This window comes from Dermacentor silvarum, chromosome 8 (genome assembly GCF_013339745.2).
Source record: "Dermacentor silvarum isolate Dsil-2018 chromosome 8, BIME_Dsil_1.4, whole genome shotgun sequence".
NCBI classification, from domain to species: domain Eukaryota; kingdom Metazoa; phylum Arthropoda; class Arachnida; order Ixodida; family Ixodidae; genus Dermacentor; species Dermacentor silvarum.
Genome location: NC_051161.1, coordinates 10,533,124 through 10,546,901, shown reverse-complemented (window position 1 = coordinate 10,546,901; position 13,778 = coordinate 10,533,124). Strand labels below are relative to the sequence as shown.

The 13,778-nt window shown below is 46.8% G+C and overlaps 1 protein-coding gene across 5 annotated transcripts in view; it reads right to left on the bottom strand.

Annotated features, from left to right (window-relative positions):
- The window catches only part of LOC119460615 (MFS-type transporter SLC18B1), a 138,972-nt gene that overhangs the window by 46,897 nt on the left and 78,297 nt on the right, over positions 1–13,778 (bottom strand). For 2 of the 5 annotated variants that reach the window (XM_049673096.1, XM_037723388.2), the window contains exons 1-2: positions 9,179–9,519; positions 3,039–3,134 (exon numbers count right to left, since the gene is read on the bottom strand). In XM_049673096.1, the coding sequence (XP_049529053.1) occupies positions 3,039–3,134; positions 9,179–9,457 (375 nt within the window). In that variant the 5' untranslated portion in view covers positions 9,458–9,519. Of the gene's footprint in view, positions 1–664; positions 739–3,038; positions 3,135–9,178 lie in introns of those variants that run through there. The other 3 variants (XM_049673095.1, XM_049673099.1, XM_049673097.1) reach the window with 2 other exon arrangements.

Genomic DNA, 13,778 nt, shown 5'->3' with positions numbered 1-13,778 from the left:
AACGTGGAGCGGAGGAACAACAAGACTGTAAGTTATGTTGAAGTTTTTACATAAATACAGGGAGGCCTTATCGTCAAATAGACGGAGAGAGAAAAACTATAGGTGACGCAATCCACGGGCTGACAGTGTTAACTGTCAATAAACAAGCTAGGAATAGGGACAACAGACTTTCGCAAGGAAACAGCATAAAATAATGGAAAGATTAGATGTAACCGCGTCTTGCGTGCAAGCCATCTTGGCCTTGATGTTTTGACGTTGTACATATTACATGGAGTTAATCTATGCTGAACTAGAGCCTCTATGCTTGAGGACAGATTTCTATTTTTCTTCTTTATCTTCGGGACCTCTTCTCTCTTCGTTCTTAGTCAAGATCTCATAGTCTTTAGCTCGAAACTATAGTAGACGATGGGTTCTTTCTTTCCTTCTCCCTTTACTTTCTTGCCCACTTCGTCCTCTCTCAATGAAGGGTAGCAAAGCAAGTGCAACCTGGTTAACGTCCCTGCTTTTCGTTTTTTCTCTCTCTCTCTCTCTCTCGCTTAAGAATCGATAGAAAGTGTGCCGTTTCGAGTGCCTTAAAGCCACATAATGGTGAATTCAGATGATTTCTGGGTACTGTGTAATCTTAAGTCTGGCCTAAAGATGAAGCAAGAATTAAATTTCTTACCCGAAAATCACCAGAAATATGAAGAAGCCGCCTTGACCGAGAAGATAACAAGATGTAGGAGGCCATGTTTTCAGCTGAATAATGATTAAGAATCAACAAAAAGTTCGGCAGGTGTTACACTCTTGTAACACAATAAGACGAAGGCCTGCTGCACAATTGGCAATACATAAAGTGGTACAATCGGGGTTAGACTTCTTGGTAAGACACATTGGAAGTGCATTAAGATATACAATCGGGTTTAGACTTCTTGCAAGAAATAACGATCATCAATGCGAAGTACACCTGTAGCACTAAAGCAAACTCCTGAACGCCACGAATGAACACTTAACGTAGTACCTAAATTGCAGCATGTTAGTGCACTAGGTCACACCTTTAGTCAGTGACATGGCGTTGACGTGTTGTGTGCAATCACGCCCGCACTAGGCACACCTTTAGTAAGGCAGAACCGTGAAGCAGCCGTGGCTTCCGGAAAGCGTGCTCGTCTTGCAACCCGGGACGCCTGGGTTCGATTCCCACTCAGACCGAAATGGAGCAAATTTTCTTTGTTTACAGGATCCTCCCTGAGTAATGTGACGTCAATTCGAGCATTTTTTGCGGCGTCGGCCATATTTCGTCACGGCGCAGTTTCGCCAAGGTCACCGCCAAGGGCACGCCAAGAGCACCTACAACATAGACACCTAAGGCTTTCGCCTTAAAAACTGTTTGTAGAACTTTCGTATACACTACTGCACAACAACAACTACAACAAGAATAAATGTTTATACACTTGACTGAGAGCCACCGATACGGCTATTCATACTCTTCAGGAAGGAGGGGCCGACACATAGAAAGGGAAGATATGAAAGAATGAACAGAAAAGAAAGACCAAGACGACAGATCATAAAGATGAAAGTGAAATAAAGACAAGGATTAGGGTGCAGCCGTAGGAACGGAAAAAATGTGGGCAGCTTGCACTAGTGGTGCAAGGCTGGAGTAAACAGCGGAGCTGGTGATCGAGCTTCTTCCAGATTTTACTAGCCTTGGCTAAGTTTTGCTAGGAAACGCTAAGTGCTGCTTTCTTTCTTTCTTTCTTCCTTTCTTTCTTTCTTTCTCTTTTATTCGAGACAATTTCGTACAAATTGGCTCAGGCACAGTATTCCGAATCGGCTGGCTCGCCGCCGCCGCGCAGATACTCGCTTGGCCGCGCGACGCGCTTCCAGATGAGCCGGTTCTTCTTTGTGTGTCGGGATCTTCTTTGGTCGTCCCATGTCAAGGCTGCATGTACTCGCCACAGAGTCAACGAGAGTTGTCCCACCACCGCTTTGGCTGTGAGCTTTATCTCCCCGGTGACGTCACGGCCAAGCTGAGCCTCCACACTTGCCGGGGCGAGGCTGGTCGAAACCTGCCGAGCCGCCACCAGAGGCGCCTGCTGCAGTCACACACACCGCGCGCGTTCGGCGCGAACGCGGGGAAACGCGGACGGCATCGGCAGCAGCTCTGCGCGTTGGTGCTGCTACAATTCTCTCTCTCTCTCTATTTTCTCTTTCTCTCTCCCGAACATAGCGCGTGCCGCGCGCGTGCTCTCCTTCCCCCTCCTTAACGTCCCATGTCAAGGACACATGTGCACGGCACGGAGAGGAGGCAAAGGCACACGCCGCTCTGCGAGGTAGTTGCGAGGCAACGCACGGTGACGTCATCGCCAGGAGCAGTTTTTGTTCGCACTACGCGGCGCAAACAAGAGCTTAAACAGCGCCGCTTAAAAAAAAAATTAAGCCATTTCCACGCTTGGCAAATCTGATGAAACAGCGGAGCTCTGCAAGCGTGGCTATGCGAAGCGTATGGCTCGCCTTCGGACCCTGAGTATCCGGGTTCAAACCCCGCCATCCTCTCTTTCTTTCTTTCTTTCTTTCTTTCCTTCTTTCTTTCTTTCTTTCTTTCTTTCTTTCTTTCTTTCTTTCTCCTTCTCTCTCTGTGCATGTCTCTCTATCACTCCCATTTTCTCTTTCTCTGGCCCATAGCAAGTTATGTTACAATCGTCGGTACAACGCAATCATACACATGGTTCCCATAAATGCATATTCTGAAAGCGTGGGTGTATAGCCTAGTGGTTATGACGCTCGCCTTCGGACTGTGGGAAACCCGGGTTTCAATCCCGCCTCACCAAGAAAGTTTATTTTGCTTTCTTTATTTTTCTGCCGCCCTGTCTGTCTCGCTTTCTTTCTCTCTCTGCACCTCCTCTCGTCATTTGACACTCTGTCCACTTCGCTCGAAACTGCGAACACCATCGCTGCGTAGGGATCAACCTCGACGGTAAACAGCTCCGCTGTTAAATAAGAAAGAAAGAAGACCGCTGGTAGTGGCATAGGAATAAGCGATATAAGGCAGCTTCACTTACTATTCGTTCCGCGAGAATTGAGCCAAGCAACATTCCAAACTTGTAAGCAGAGAAGACGAAGCTGTACTTCCATGACGACAATCCTCTTGAAATTGCCTAGAATATGTAACCTTATGTAGTTAGAAAACAGCAGATAGTCATCAAAGCAGGGCTGGTATTGGTTGCTGAGTAGTGTGGCAGTCACAGTTGCTGTACTTTACTCCGAAACGTGTGTGTTCTAAAGTTGGCTTCTCTAAGCGAAACACTCCTTTTCGTAAGCCATGTTTGCCTTATAGAAGGGAAATACCTCGAGTACAAAGCATTGAATACAGGGCATGTATACGAAAGACATGGTACTTTATATGTAGACTAATGAGCACTGGGTTTCCTCGCATGCCACCGGAATCGAATTTGGCACGTTTGAAGTTCTACGCTTTTGACCTATGAATGTTTGGTCGTTGCGTGACTGTAAGGGCACAATTCCGCAACAATTCACGTGAAGTAACTAATAACATACATTGAGAGTAACAAGTTAGGATGTTCTTTTTTTAGGACTATTGTTAGTGTTTCCATTGATTGAGCATCCACATGACGGGATTTTGTGCTTGAGAACTAAAGACAAAGCCATAACAGGAGGTAGTGGTAGTTATATGATTTTATGATACTCTTTCAAAATTTGTTGGAGAACGCTGATCCCCGGATGATGTTGCATGGAGAGCCTTGGGCTCCTGACTGCGGTTTCTTGAGGGACAGAGTCCGACATTCCTTCACACAACCTTCAACACGGTGCGCGCGGGAAATGATTTAACCACATTGGCATGTTTGATCTTTGCTCATCATTCTGTCCTTGAATACTGCCTAAATAAAGAGAACTTGTTCTATTGAAAAGCGATTGTGGATAGAAAAGAATAGAACGCGTAATTTGTTATGTAGAAACGGGAAAACCATATAAATTTACATCAAAGATGCAAATAAGTTTTAAGGTTGCAGTCTTCCTGCAACGGTATGTAGACAAGAGAAGTGCTATATGCTCCTGTTATATGGTTCATACATAAATAAGGAGAGACTAACGAGAGTTCTGATTTCACCATTTTTTTTCTAGGCCTTTAACTGCAACGCACTGGCGTCACCCCGTTTCTTCCTGAATTGTTTTACCGATGAATTCACAACGATACCGGAAGTCGAGTGCCCCGGCGTGCTACACGCAAGACAGAGTCACGTGCAGATGCACTGTTCGCACCGAGAATGTGTTCAATCATTCGTGGAACGTGTCACTACCGCTAACCGTTTTTCGTTAAATACGCATAAGATAAAGTTCTGTATTGTAACACGTCCCTTGCCCACATCGCTCGTCCGATGGCAGCGCCGTAGTTTAAATCACGTACTTGTGGTTTTACATGATTTAACGAAGCAAAAATTTTCGAACTGTATTCGCCATTCGCCCCGCTGAAACACTGACATTGGAGCTGAAGCTGTGATTGAACGGAAATAGCTCATTTGTTTTACAATACAAGATATTATTGGTCAGGGTCTGGTGCTGCAAAAGGGAATGTTCGCTTCTTGACTTTTTGAGGACAGTATCTCTGCTTCCAGCCGTGTAGGCCTCGTGCAGTTTCACTCAGCATAATTTGTAATGGCCTGTTCCGTTTTCTCTTGATGTTTCGTGCTTAGACATTCCAATCTATCGCCAGCTTTACACTCATCTATATACGAATGTGATGGAGGCTTGTTGGAATAGTATCTTCGAATACTAGCGTATTATTAGCTTATAGCAAAAAAAATATATATATAGACGAAGACACTAACACACGAATACTGCGCCGTTTCTGTGTTTATGTGCTCTTCTTGAGTCCTGTTCTTCTATGCACTGCGCTTCAGTAAATTGCCGTTTGTGGGCGTAAAATTGTCGTGAGTAGCTAAAGAAACATTCCCAGCATGTAAGTTAGACCCTCTCTATGTCGCAAACACTGCAGTTATTATTTTAGATACGAGGAAGAATGCCGTAGTGATATTTTGGAACGCAGCATTACGCGGCATTACGTACGTGTACAGCATGTACAGCATTACATGCAGCACGATTTCAACAGATCACGTTGACTAAAATGTAGTTATTCAATTTACACGCATACACTACATGAACTGCGGTCTTGAATTTTGGGGTGCGAAATCGGAATCGAACAAAAACGTGCGTGATATCCGACAAGTGCCTTTGGAAACAAAGTACCGAATGTCTCGAATAGGCTTTGTTATCGATACTTGAGAAACTGCATGCTGAAATCGCTGGAGAGGCAAAGTGAACTGAAAGATATGTGCAGTGACTGGACCTGACGGTATAAGCACGGACGACCGATGAATTACATTGTGGGCCAACATACCAGTGACACTATAGCCTGTTAATACAGGCGAAGCTGCGGCTTTGATTAGCCTACTGAAAAATTGTACGCTTCAAAACTGTACACGAGAGTGCGATTCAAGGGACTATTGATGATCCCATGAAATCACCGAGTTAAATTGAAGATAATCGGGCTACTCATGCTACATCGTTTGAAAGTTGATGTTGTCGGAAGTGCACGATCATATATATATATATATATATATATATATATATATATATATATATACGATGGAAGTATTTCTTCGGATTTGCGTGTTTACGAAATTAAAGGAAGCGCAGGCGCACTTAGACAAACAAAAACATTTAATTTCGCCGTTTCAGCCGGAGTCCGGCAATCCTCCAGAGTGCGATTGCAAGCACACGGACCTCAATTTATGCAGTTTCTTTGTAAAAAATAAGAAATGGTGCCTGGTCTATAACCACTAGCACGTCTGCATTTAATGACGTCATGCATATAAACACTTGCATTGACTCTTGTCAAACTCAGGCAAATTGGAGAGAGAGAGAGAGAGAGAGAAGTCAACGTTACCAGAAACTTGTGCGTGCATACAGTGGCGTCAAAATAAGAGGAAGATAAGTAATTTCTGAGTAACCCAGACGTGAACAGTTGCACATTCAGTCATGTCCACAAGTGAGGAACGAGACGGCCAATGGAATGTAGAGGAGAGGGGTCACAGGGTAACAAAGGGTATGCGAGGTGCGGCAGCAGCCAGGAGAGTGTGACTTTTTTATGGTCACGCAGACGGTCAGTGCACTCCCACCTGGTTATGGGGACACTTGTACTTTGACCTCCACTGAGCTCCGAATTCCACGAACTGGGTTCTATTGCATTCTTTGCGCAAGTGGCATTCGTTCTATTTGCGGGCAAGTACTTATTTATACAAAATCTGTGTGTGTATCAAAAATACAATAAAAGACAAATCAGAAATTCTATGACAAGGTGAAGTAATAAAGATCAACATAACAGAAGGGCGAGAAGAATTTGTAATTAATGACGCAGAATTATACATGTCACTTTATCAACATGCCGTATAATATATACATACATGATCGCTAGGGAATGCATAAAGCAATAATGAAAAATGTTCATTGGAGCACCAAACAAGTCGTATTCCTTGCGTTGCCGGGTAAGCTGTTTCTTATACAATGTCTATGCGTGTATGAAAAATAAAGTACAAGATAAATGAAAATTATATGACAAGGTCAAGTATTAACAACAACATTACAGAAAGGTCAGGAGAATTTCTAATAAAGGAGGCGGAGATATCCTCATCACTTCATAAATATGTCATATTACACATGTCGTATATAAAAGTTAGGAAATGCATAAAACAACCTGGAAAAATATTCATTGGTGCATCAAACATGCCAAAAAATGCCTCTTATTCGTGAGGCATGCATGTCAGCCTACCTATGCTTTCATTTATTCCCTTTGAAAGTGAGCTGAACTTGTGTATTAGAAATGACTCGCATGCTTCTTTGTCGTGGTGAGTGGGGAATCCTGATTTCAAAACAGTGGCCTTAAATTTTTCTAAAGGAAGGCCTAGTGTGTTCACGTGTTTTGAGAGGGGGAGCTGCGGTATAGATTTTACGTGTGATTTGTGATTATTAAAGCGTAGCCTAAAAGGGCTTTCCACTTGTCCAATGTATTGTGCGCGGCAAATGGTGCATTCGAGGAGATATACAACGTTGCAAGTGTCGCAGTTGTAATCCCCTTGGATTTTCAATGAAAATGAAGAAGCCGTGCTCTTGGCCCCATTAGCTGTATTCATCATGGGGCAGAGCCTGCATCGAGGTTTTCCGCATGGTGCGCAGCCTTTGAAATTAGCTGAGTATATTTTGGAGGACGTGGCAACGTCTCTGAGGTTGGTGGCCCAACTGTATACCACCCGCGGAGGTTCAAGAACAATTTGGCGCATTTTCTCGCTCTGTAAGAGTATGGTATGATGTTTCTGGAGAATACGGTGTATGTTAGGATTTGATGCTGAATACGTGAGGCAGAAACTTGGAGGTTAACAAAGAAGCCCGAGAACAAGTTAAGGACCGCACAAACAGCGATGGAACGAAAAATCTTAGGACTAACGGTAACAGACAGGAAGAGAGCGGTGTGGATCAGAGAACAAACGGGGATATCCGATATTCTAGTTGACATTAAGCGGAAGAAATGGAGCTGGGCAGGCCATGCAATGCGTAGTATGGATAACCGGTGGACCATTAGGGTTACAGAATGGATACCAAGAGAAGGGAAGTGCAGTCGAGGTCGGCAGAAAACCAGATGGGATGATGAAGTTAGGAAATTTGCAGGCGCAAGTTGGAATACGCTAGCGCAAGACAGGGGTAATTGGAGATCGCAGGGAGAGCTAGGCCTCCGTCCTGCAGTGGACATAAGATATAGGCTGATGATGATGATGATGATGATGACGTGATGATGAGGTTAGTCCGCGAATCTGGGGGAGCTGGTTTGCTGTTGATGAGCGCGCGACGATCAAGGTTGGCTGCTTCTTGAATTGCGTCGCTGATAACTAATGGAGGATAACGCTGGCGTAGTAAGTCGTTGCGTAGTTGTTCACAGTTCGATGCAAAGTCTTGTTTTTAGTGCATATCCGCTGAAAAGGTAGAGCTTAGCTGTACGGAATTGCTGTTTTACAATGTTTTACATGTCTACTGTGGAAATGGAAGTATTGGTGCTAATCAGTTGTTTTATTGTAGACTGATGTGATTGGCTTGTTGTGCACACTTACACTAACATGCAGAAAAGTGATTACGGAAGCCGAATATGCATGGGAGAATGAAATGGCTGGATGGACAGCATTGAACTGAGAAATGAAATTCAACAACACTTCCTCGCCGTGAGACCAGATTAGAAAAATGTCGTCAATGAACCTTTTTTAAAACATTGGTTTGAGCACGCAGCTCTCAAGAAACTCTGATTCCAGTATGCCCATGTATATGTTGGCGTAGTTTGGACCTATTTTAGTCCCCATTGATGTGTCGTTGACTTGCACGAAGTGTTTTCTATTAAATTAAAAATTATTTAGCTCTAACACCAATTTTAATAGTGTTTGAAACGTATGACAATCAGTGGGTTTCTTAAAGGGACACTAAAACAAAACAATAAATCAACTTAGACTGATAAAGTATTCTTCGAAAACTCCGCTGTCGTTAATTACGCTGCAATATGCCAATTATTAGAATATGAAATGAAGCTCAAAGTTAATTTCTTTTTTACTTACGAGCGGAACCTCTATAACGTCAACACTTCAGTGTGACGTCATGACTTCTAAAGTAATTTTTCGTATTTGGGCCACGTTGGCTGAGTAAAAGTTCGCGAAACTTGCCACATTCAATCTTGAGCTCCTTTAGAACACAATGTAGTCAATATTTACCACAAAAGAATTAACTGAAACCTAGAAAACGCTGTAAAATTCATGACGTCACGGTAAGCTGGTGCGGGAACTTCAAGGTGGCGTTGCCACTCGCCTCTGTGTTTTTTGTTTCTTTCTGGCTTACCAATCGGCTTTTCGCGGTAAGAGTGGTGTGTTCGGTATTGTGGAAGGGTAATCTACTGGGTAACAGAAAGTCCGGTTGTTACCCTACACTGGGGGACGATAGGGGTAGATAAGAAGAACGTAGATCACAGAGGCGCGCCAGCACAGCCCGTCACGATCACCATGCACGCTCACAGTACCGAATCACCACTGACAAAAATTGAGAATAACGGCGCAGAAGTTTCTGGTGAAGTGAGGGTGCTAACTGCTATACTCACCACATCAGGAAAGAAAGGTTGTATCAGCGAAAAGCCTGCAGACATCCAGAACTCCGTGTGAACTAGGGGCACCAGCCAGGCGTAGCTCTTGACCTTCTGTATTGCGTATTGTACTCGCGGCCGTTGCTGCGAAGCTTCTTTCGCTTCGCATGCCGTTATCGTGCACGCCTCGCCATTGCACTGAATGTTCGCATCATTTGATAGCCGGCCAGAGCAGCCGATGATGTACACGCCGTCACCTACCGGAATCGCTCTCTCTGCGCACGACCTGTCGCTCATTGCTCGGCAGAGAGGACACAATGACTCCTGGCAAATGAGTGGGAGGGGTTACGGCATGCAAACCCACTTGTTATAGCGAATGCGCGATAAAAATGACAGAAATAAAAAAGCCACGCGAGTTTCGCGAAACGGAGCTTTCGTATACTATCGCAATACCCGGTCGGTCTCGCAGAATGTGGGACGTGCAATCGCGACGCCCGCACTAACAGATGTTCGGAGGTAGTCATCGTGGTTCTGTGCAAGGTGCTGCACCTGCGAGACCCACTTTCCCGCTCATTTTGGCCGTCACGTCCTGATATACTTTTGAGATGGGACACGAACGAAGCATATGGCTAGTGCTGCTCGTAGGCGGCACCGAAGTAAAGGGGCGACTTCGTTGTTGCACGTGCGGAAACGCTTAGTGAAACAAAACAAAATTGCCGCGCGAAATCGCACCATTACTACGAGAGCGGGACATCACATTCGGCAGAGTATTTTTCAGATACTTATCGTGAACTGCAGCCACCATGGAATCCATGAAAAGCTGTTCACGTGGAGCTGGATCTTCGGTGGTTCTCAGCAATTGCTTGACTTGTTACGAATGGTCATGCATATACCTGCCGACTCTCCTGATTTGTTCCGGAGACTCCTGAATTCCAACCAAGCCTCCCAATTGTACGTACACAGCCATATATCTCCTGCAAATATCGATGCAGCACAGCCGCATCATGACTGACATTATGCAGTAGTTCACCAATCGAAGTCTAAGCCATTCGTGTGGAGACAGTGTATGCCTAACTCAGTTCGCTTCACATCGAGACATGCGTTGAGGAATGCGCATGGTGTAAAGGTTCAAAACGCATTGAATAATGGAAAGCTTTATTAAGTCAGCTTTGACGGTAGACATTTAGGCTATGTGGTGAAGCGTATTTCGAATGGAAAGGGACCACGGTCGCGGGAATTATTACTTGTTCCTTAAGTATACAAGCGCGTACGAACCGTCTCTACCCACAGTACGAGCAACGAGACGTCTGATAAATGTACTCGCAGCCATTCACAGCCGTCTTTAGGGGTGCTGTGCCCCCCCCCCCCCCCCCCCTTAAAAAAAGAACGAAAAAATAAAAACAAATTATTAGCATTATTATTAGTTCTTTGTTATTTGTTAGTCCACGTACTGAGCAATAATTTCAACTCTTATGTGTGTCCTTGCATCACTTCTTTTTCTTTTCTTTCTCCCTTTCCTTTTTCGTTTCCCTCTTCCCCTTGCCTCGTTGTAGGGTCGCGAACCAGGTGCAACCTAGTTAACCTCCCCGCCTTTCTTATTTCTCTCTCTTTCAGCCCCTGGTATCTCTCGTAACCGTTAAGCCAGTGTGCTTGCACCGAAATACTTTTATATTGGAGGCATGATGTTTGCCTATAAGAGCTGTAATTTGGGTGAGTTTGTGAGAATTCATATTTGACTTTAAGCGAAAAAAAAAACGAAGTTTGGCCTTGGTCGTGCAAAGTTTAGGCACAGCGAAACTGTCGATCCTCAAGTCTTACTGGCTGCTACTGCTAGGTATTAACTTGGTTGCGGCTAGGTCTTAACTTGGTTTAACTTAACTACGCATGTAGGGAAGATATTCTCGGAGGTACCTTCCCTTTCGCGACGTTTGGTGGTGGTGGTGGTGAAAAACTTTTAATTGTACGACAAAACGTACAAGGAGGTATGCTCGGGACGACCCTGAAGAGGCCGCCCCTTACAAACACTAGGTGGAGTCCCTAGTACGGGACCCCAGTGGTGGTAGCCGCCGCCTGGGAGCGCTTAACCAGGGCCTTTTGGGCCCGTAGGTCTGAGCAGCCAAGCAGGGCAGCCTCCCAGTCCTCCAGGGTAGGGTTGGGTAAGGGGGAAAAGGCAGGGTTGGATGGGCAAGCCCACACCATGTGGTAGAGGTCTGAAGACTTCTCCGCACAGTGCGGGCAAGCTCCAGTAAAGGCCGGATCGAAATGTTTAAGAGCCGCCGGGCACAGCATAGTGTTCGTGAAGAGGCGGAGCAGGAGACGCTCCTCCTGCTTTTTGAGGCATCTACACTGGCGGGGGTAGAGTTCGTGGCCGGATTGATAGTAAGCTGTAATTTCTGTGTACGAGTAGATTGGGTTGGGGGTGAAGTCCTCATCGGCGGGGGCATAGAAAAAAGGAGCCCGGTGAGAAAGCGCGCGGGCAGCAGCATCTGCTGCCTCATTTTCCTCTAATCCCATGTGAGCAGGAGCCCAAACGACGTATCGGGGGTCGGGGTCCCCGGTTCGGCAGCTAGATTGAAGGACGCGATAGGCCAGGAATGGTATCTGACCCTGTTCATAGTTCCGACAGGCCCCTCGCGAGTCGGTAATGATGGTTTGAGAGCGAGAATCGGATGCAGCCAACGCGATGGCAACTTCCTCCGCATGTGTTATGTCTCTAGCGCGAAAGCTAAGGCCGTTCACTGTTTTGCCTTCGTGGACCACCGCGGCCGTAAACCATCCCCCATGGTGTGGGCCCGTGGCATCCACGTAGAAAACGCCGGGTTTGGAATCATAATGGCGCGCCAGGACCTCCGCCCGAGCCAGGCGTCTGCCATCATGGTGTGTGCGTGCCATGTTGCGGGGAAGAGGGCGCACGTGCAGGGCATAGCGCCATTCTTGTGGCGTACGTACGCGCTCTTCCATCTGTCTGAGAGGTTGGAGGTGTAGTCGGGCAAGGAGGCGGCGACCCGACAGTGTCTGAGAAAGACGGGTGATTTGGTTGGCAAGATGAGATTCCTTGAGCTCCCGGTACGTATTCACCATCCCCAGGCCCAGAAGGCGCTGGTTAGAGGTGCTGACCGGGAGATCAAGGGCCCGCTTAATCATCTTTCGGAGGATGACCTCAAGGGCGTCCTCCTCAAGCTTGCGGAGATGGAGGTATGGAGTCGAATACAAGATTCGACTAGTCACAAATGCATTGGCCAGCCGCAAGGCATCTTTGCATCTGAGACCCCCGCGCTTGTTGGAAACCCGGCGGACCATGCGGCCCTACCTGGTCCCCCACCTTCCGCAGCTTCCCTAGTGTTGCGTCGGACCGGCGGTGTTGGTTGATGAAAAGTCCGAGGACTCTAATTTCAGGTTGTTCAGGGATTCGACCATACTCTAGAGAGAGAGAGCAATTTTGGACGTGCATTTGGGCGAGGGGCGGAGACGCACGAATTCAGACTGTTGGGGGGAACATTGGAGGCCACAAGCGTGAGCATATCGGTCCACTATGGTCGCCGCTTGCTGCAGGTTGGCCTGCATGTCTCTCAAAGAGCCTTGCGTGGCCCAGATGGTGATGTCGTCCGCGTAGAGCGCGTGTTGCACCCCCCGGACAGCCTCCAGCTGGGCAGCCAAGTTCTTCATGGCCAGATTGAAAAATAGGGGGGAGAGGACAGCGCCCTGTGGTGTACTCAACCATATAGGTTGGGGATGATTTTCTCGGCCGCAGGCGCCAAAGCCGACGCCGACACCGACGCCGGATTTTCTGCGACACGAGGCCCTTAACGCTATCGCGTTAAAATCGGCAGAGCACATCTCACTGTGACTGTTGACCGATATGCGTTCAGCGTTGAATCAATATACCGACACAACGTATTTCCAACGTCGAAACGAGTTATGTAAGAGGCGTGTACTGCAACGGGACTCCTCCTTTGCGCTTCCCTAATAGGGAGCCTACATGCAAGCGCTTGCATGTAGGCTCCCTATTTCCTAAGAACAACCGGTGCCGTCTAGCGGAGCTGCCTCGAAGCGTGCGCGTTGCCTCCGAAATGCATGGCGAGCCGGTGCGTGCGAACGCTGAAGAACGCGTAAAGGCCGTTTCACATGGCGCGATTTTCACACAGCGACACAGCGAATTCCGTCGCTCAGCGACCGCCGCGACGTCGCGGGCTCTCCACGACGGGATTCCAACATGTTGGAATTTCCGTCGCTGAGTCGCAGCGATCGGCGCGATGTGAGCGGAGCAACGTGACGTAACAGCAAGCGCCGTCGAAATAGGCGCTTTCCTGTTTTACCGCGTGTTGGAAGCTCAGCGGAGCAATGTCGCGCACCAGTTTCAATGATATTTAAGAGCGTACCCACCAGCGCCTGTGGCTTAGGAGCTTCATGAACAACTTTTCTTTTCACTAGCTCGCACAATTCATTTAAAAGGAGAAGCTGCATGCTATCCAGGTCGGGAGCTGACGCCGCCTTCAACATACTGCACGTACCCTCATGATCGTCGCCGTCGTCAACGTCTTCATTGCTACAAATTGTGCCAGGCGCTTGCACACTCAATAGTAGCTTCTTCATTTGGAGAAGCAAACACTCCTCCAGA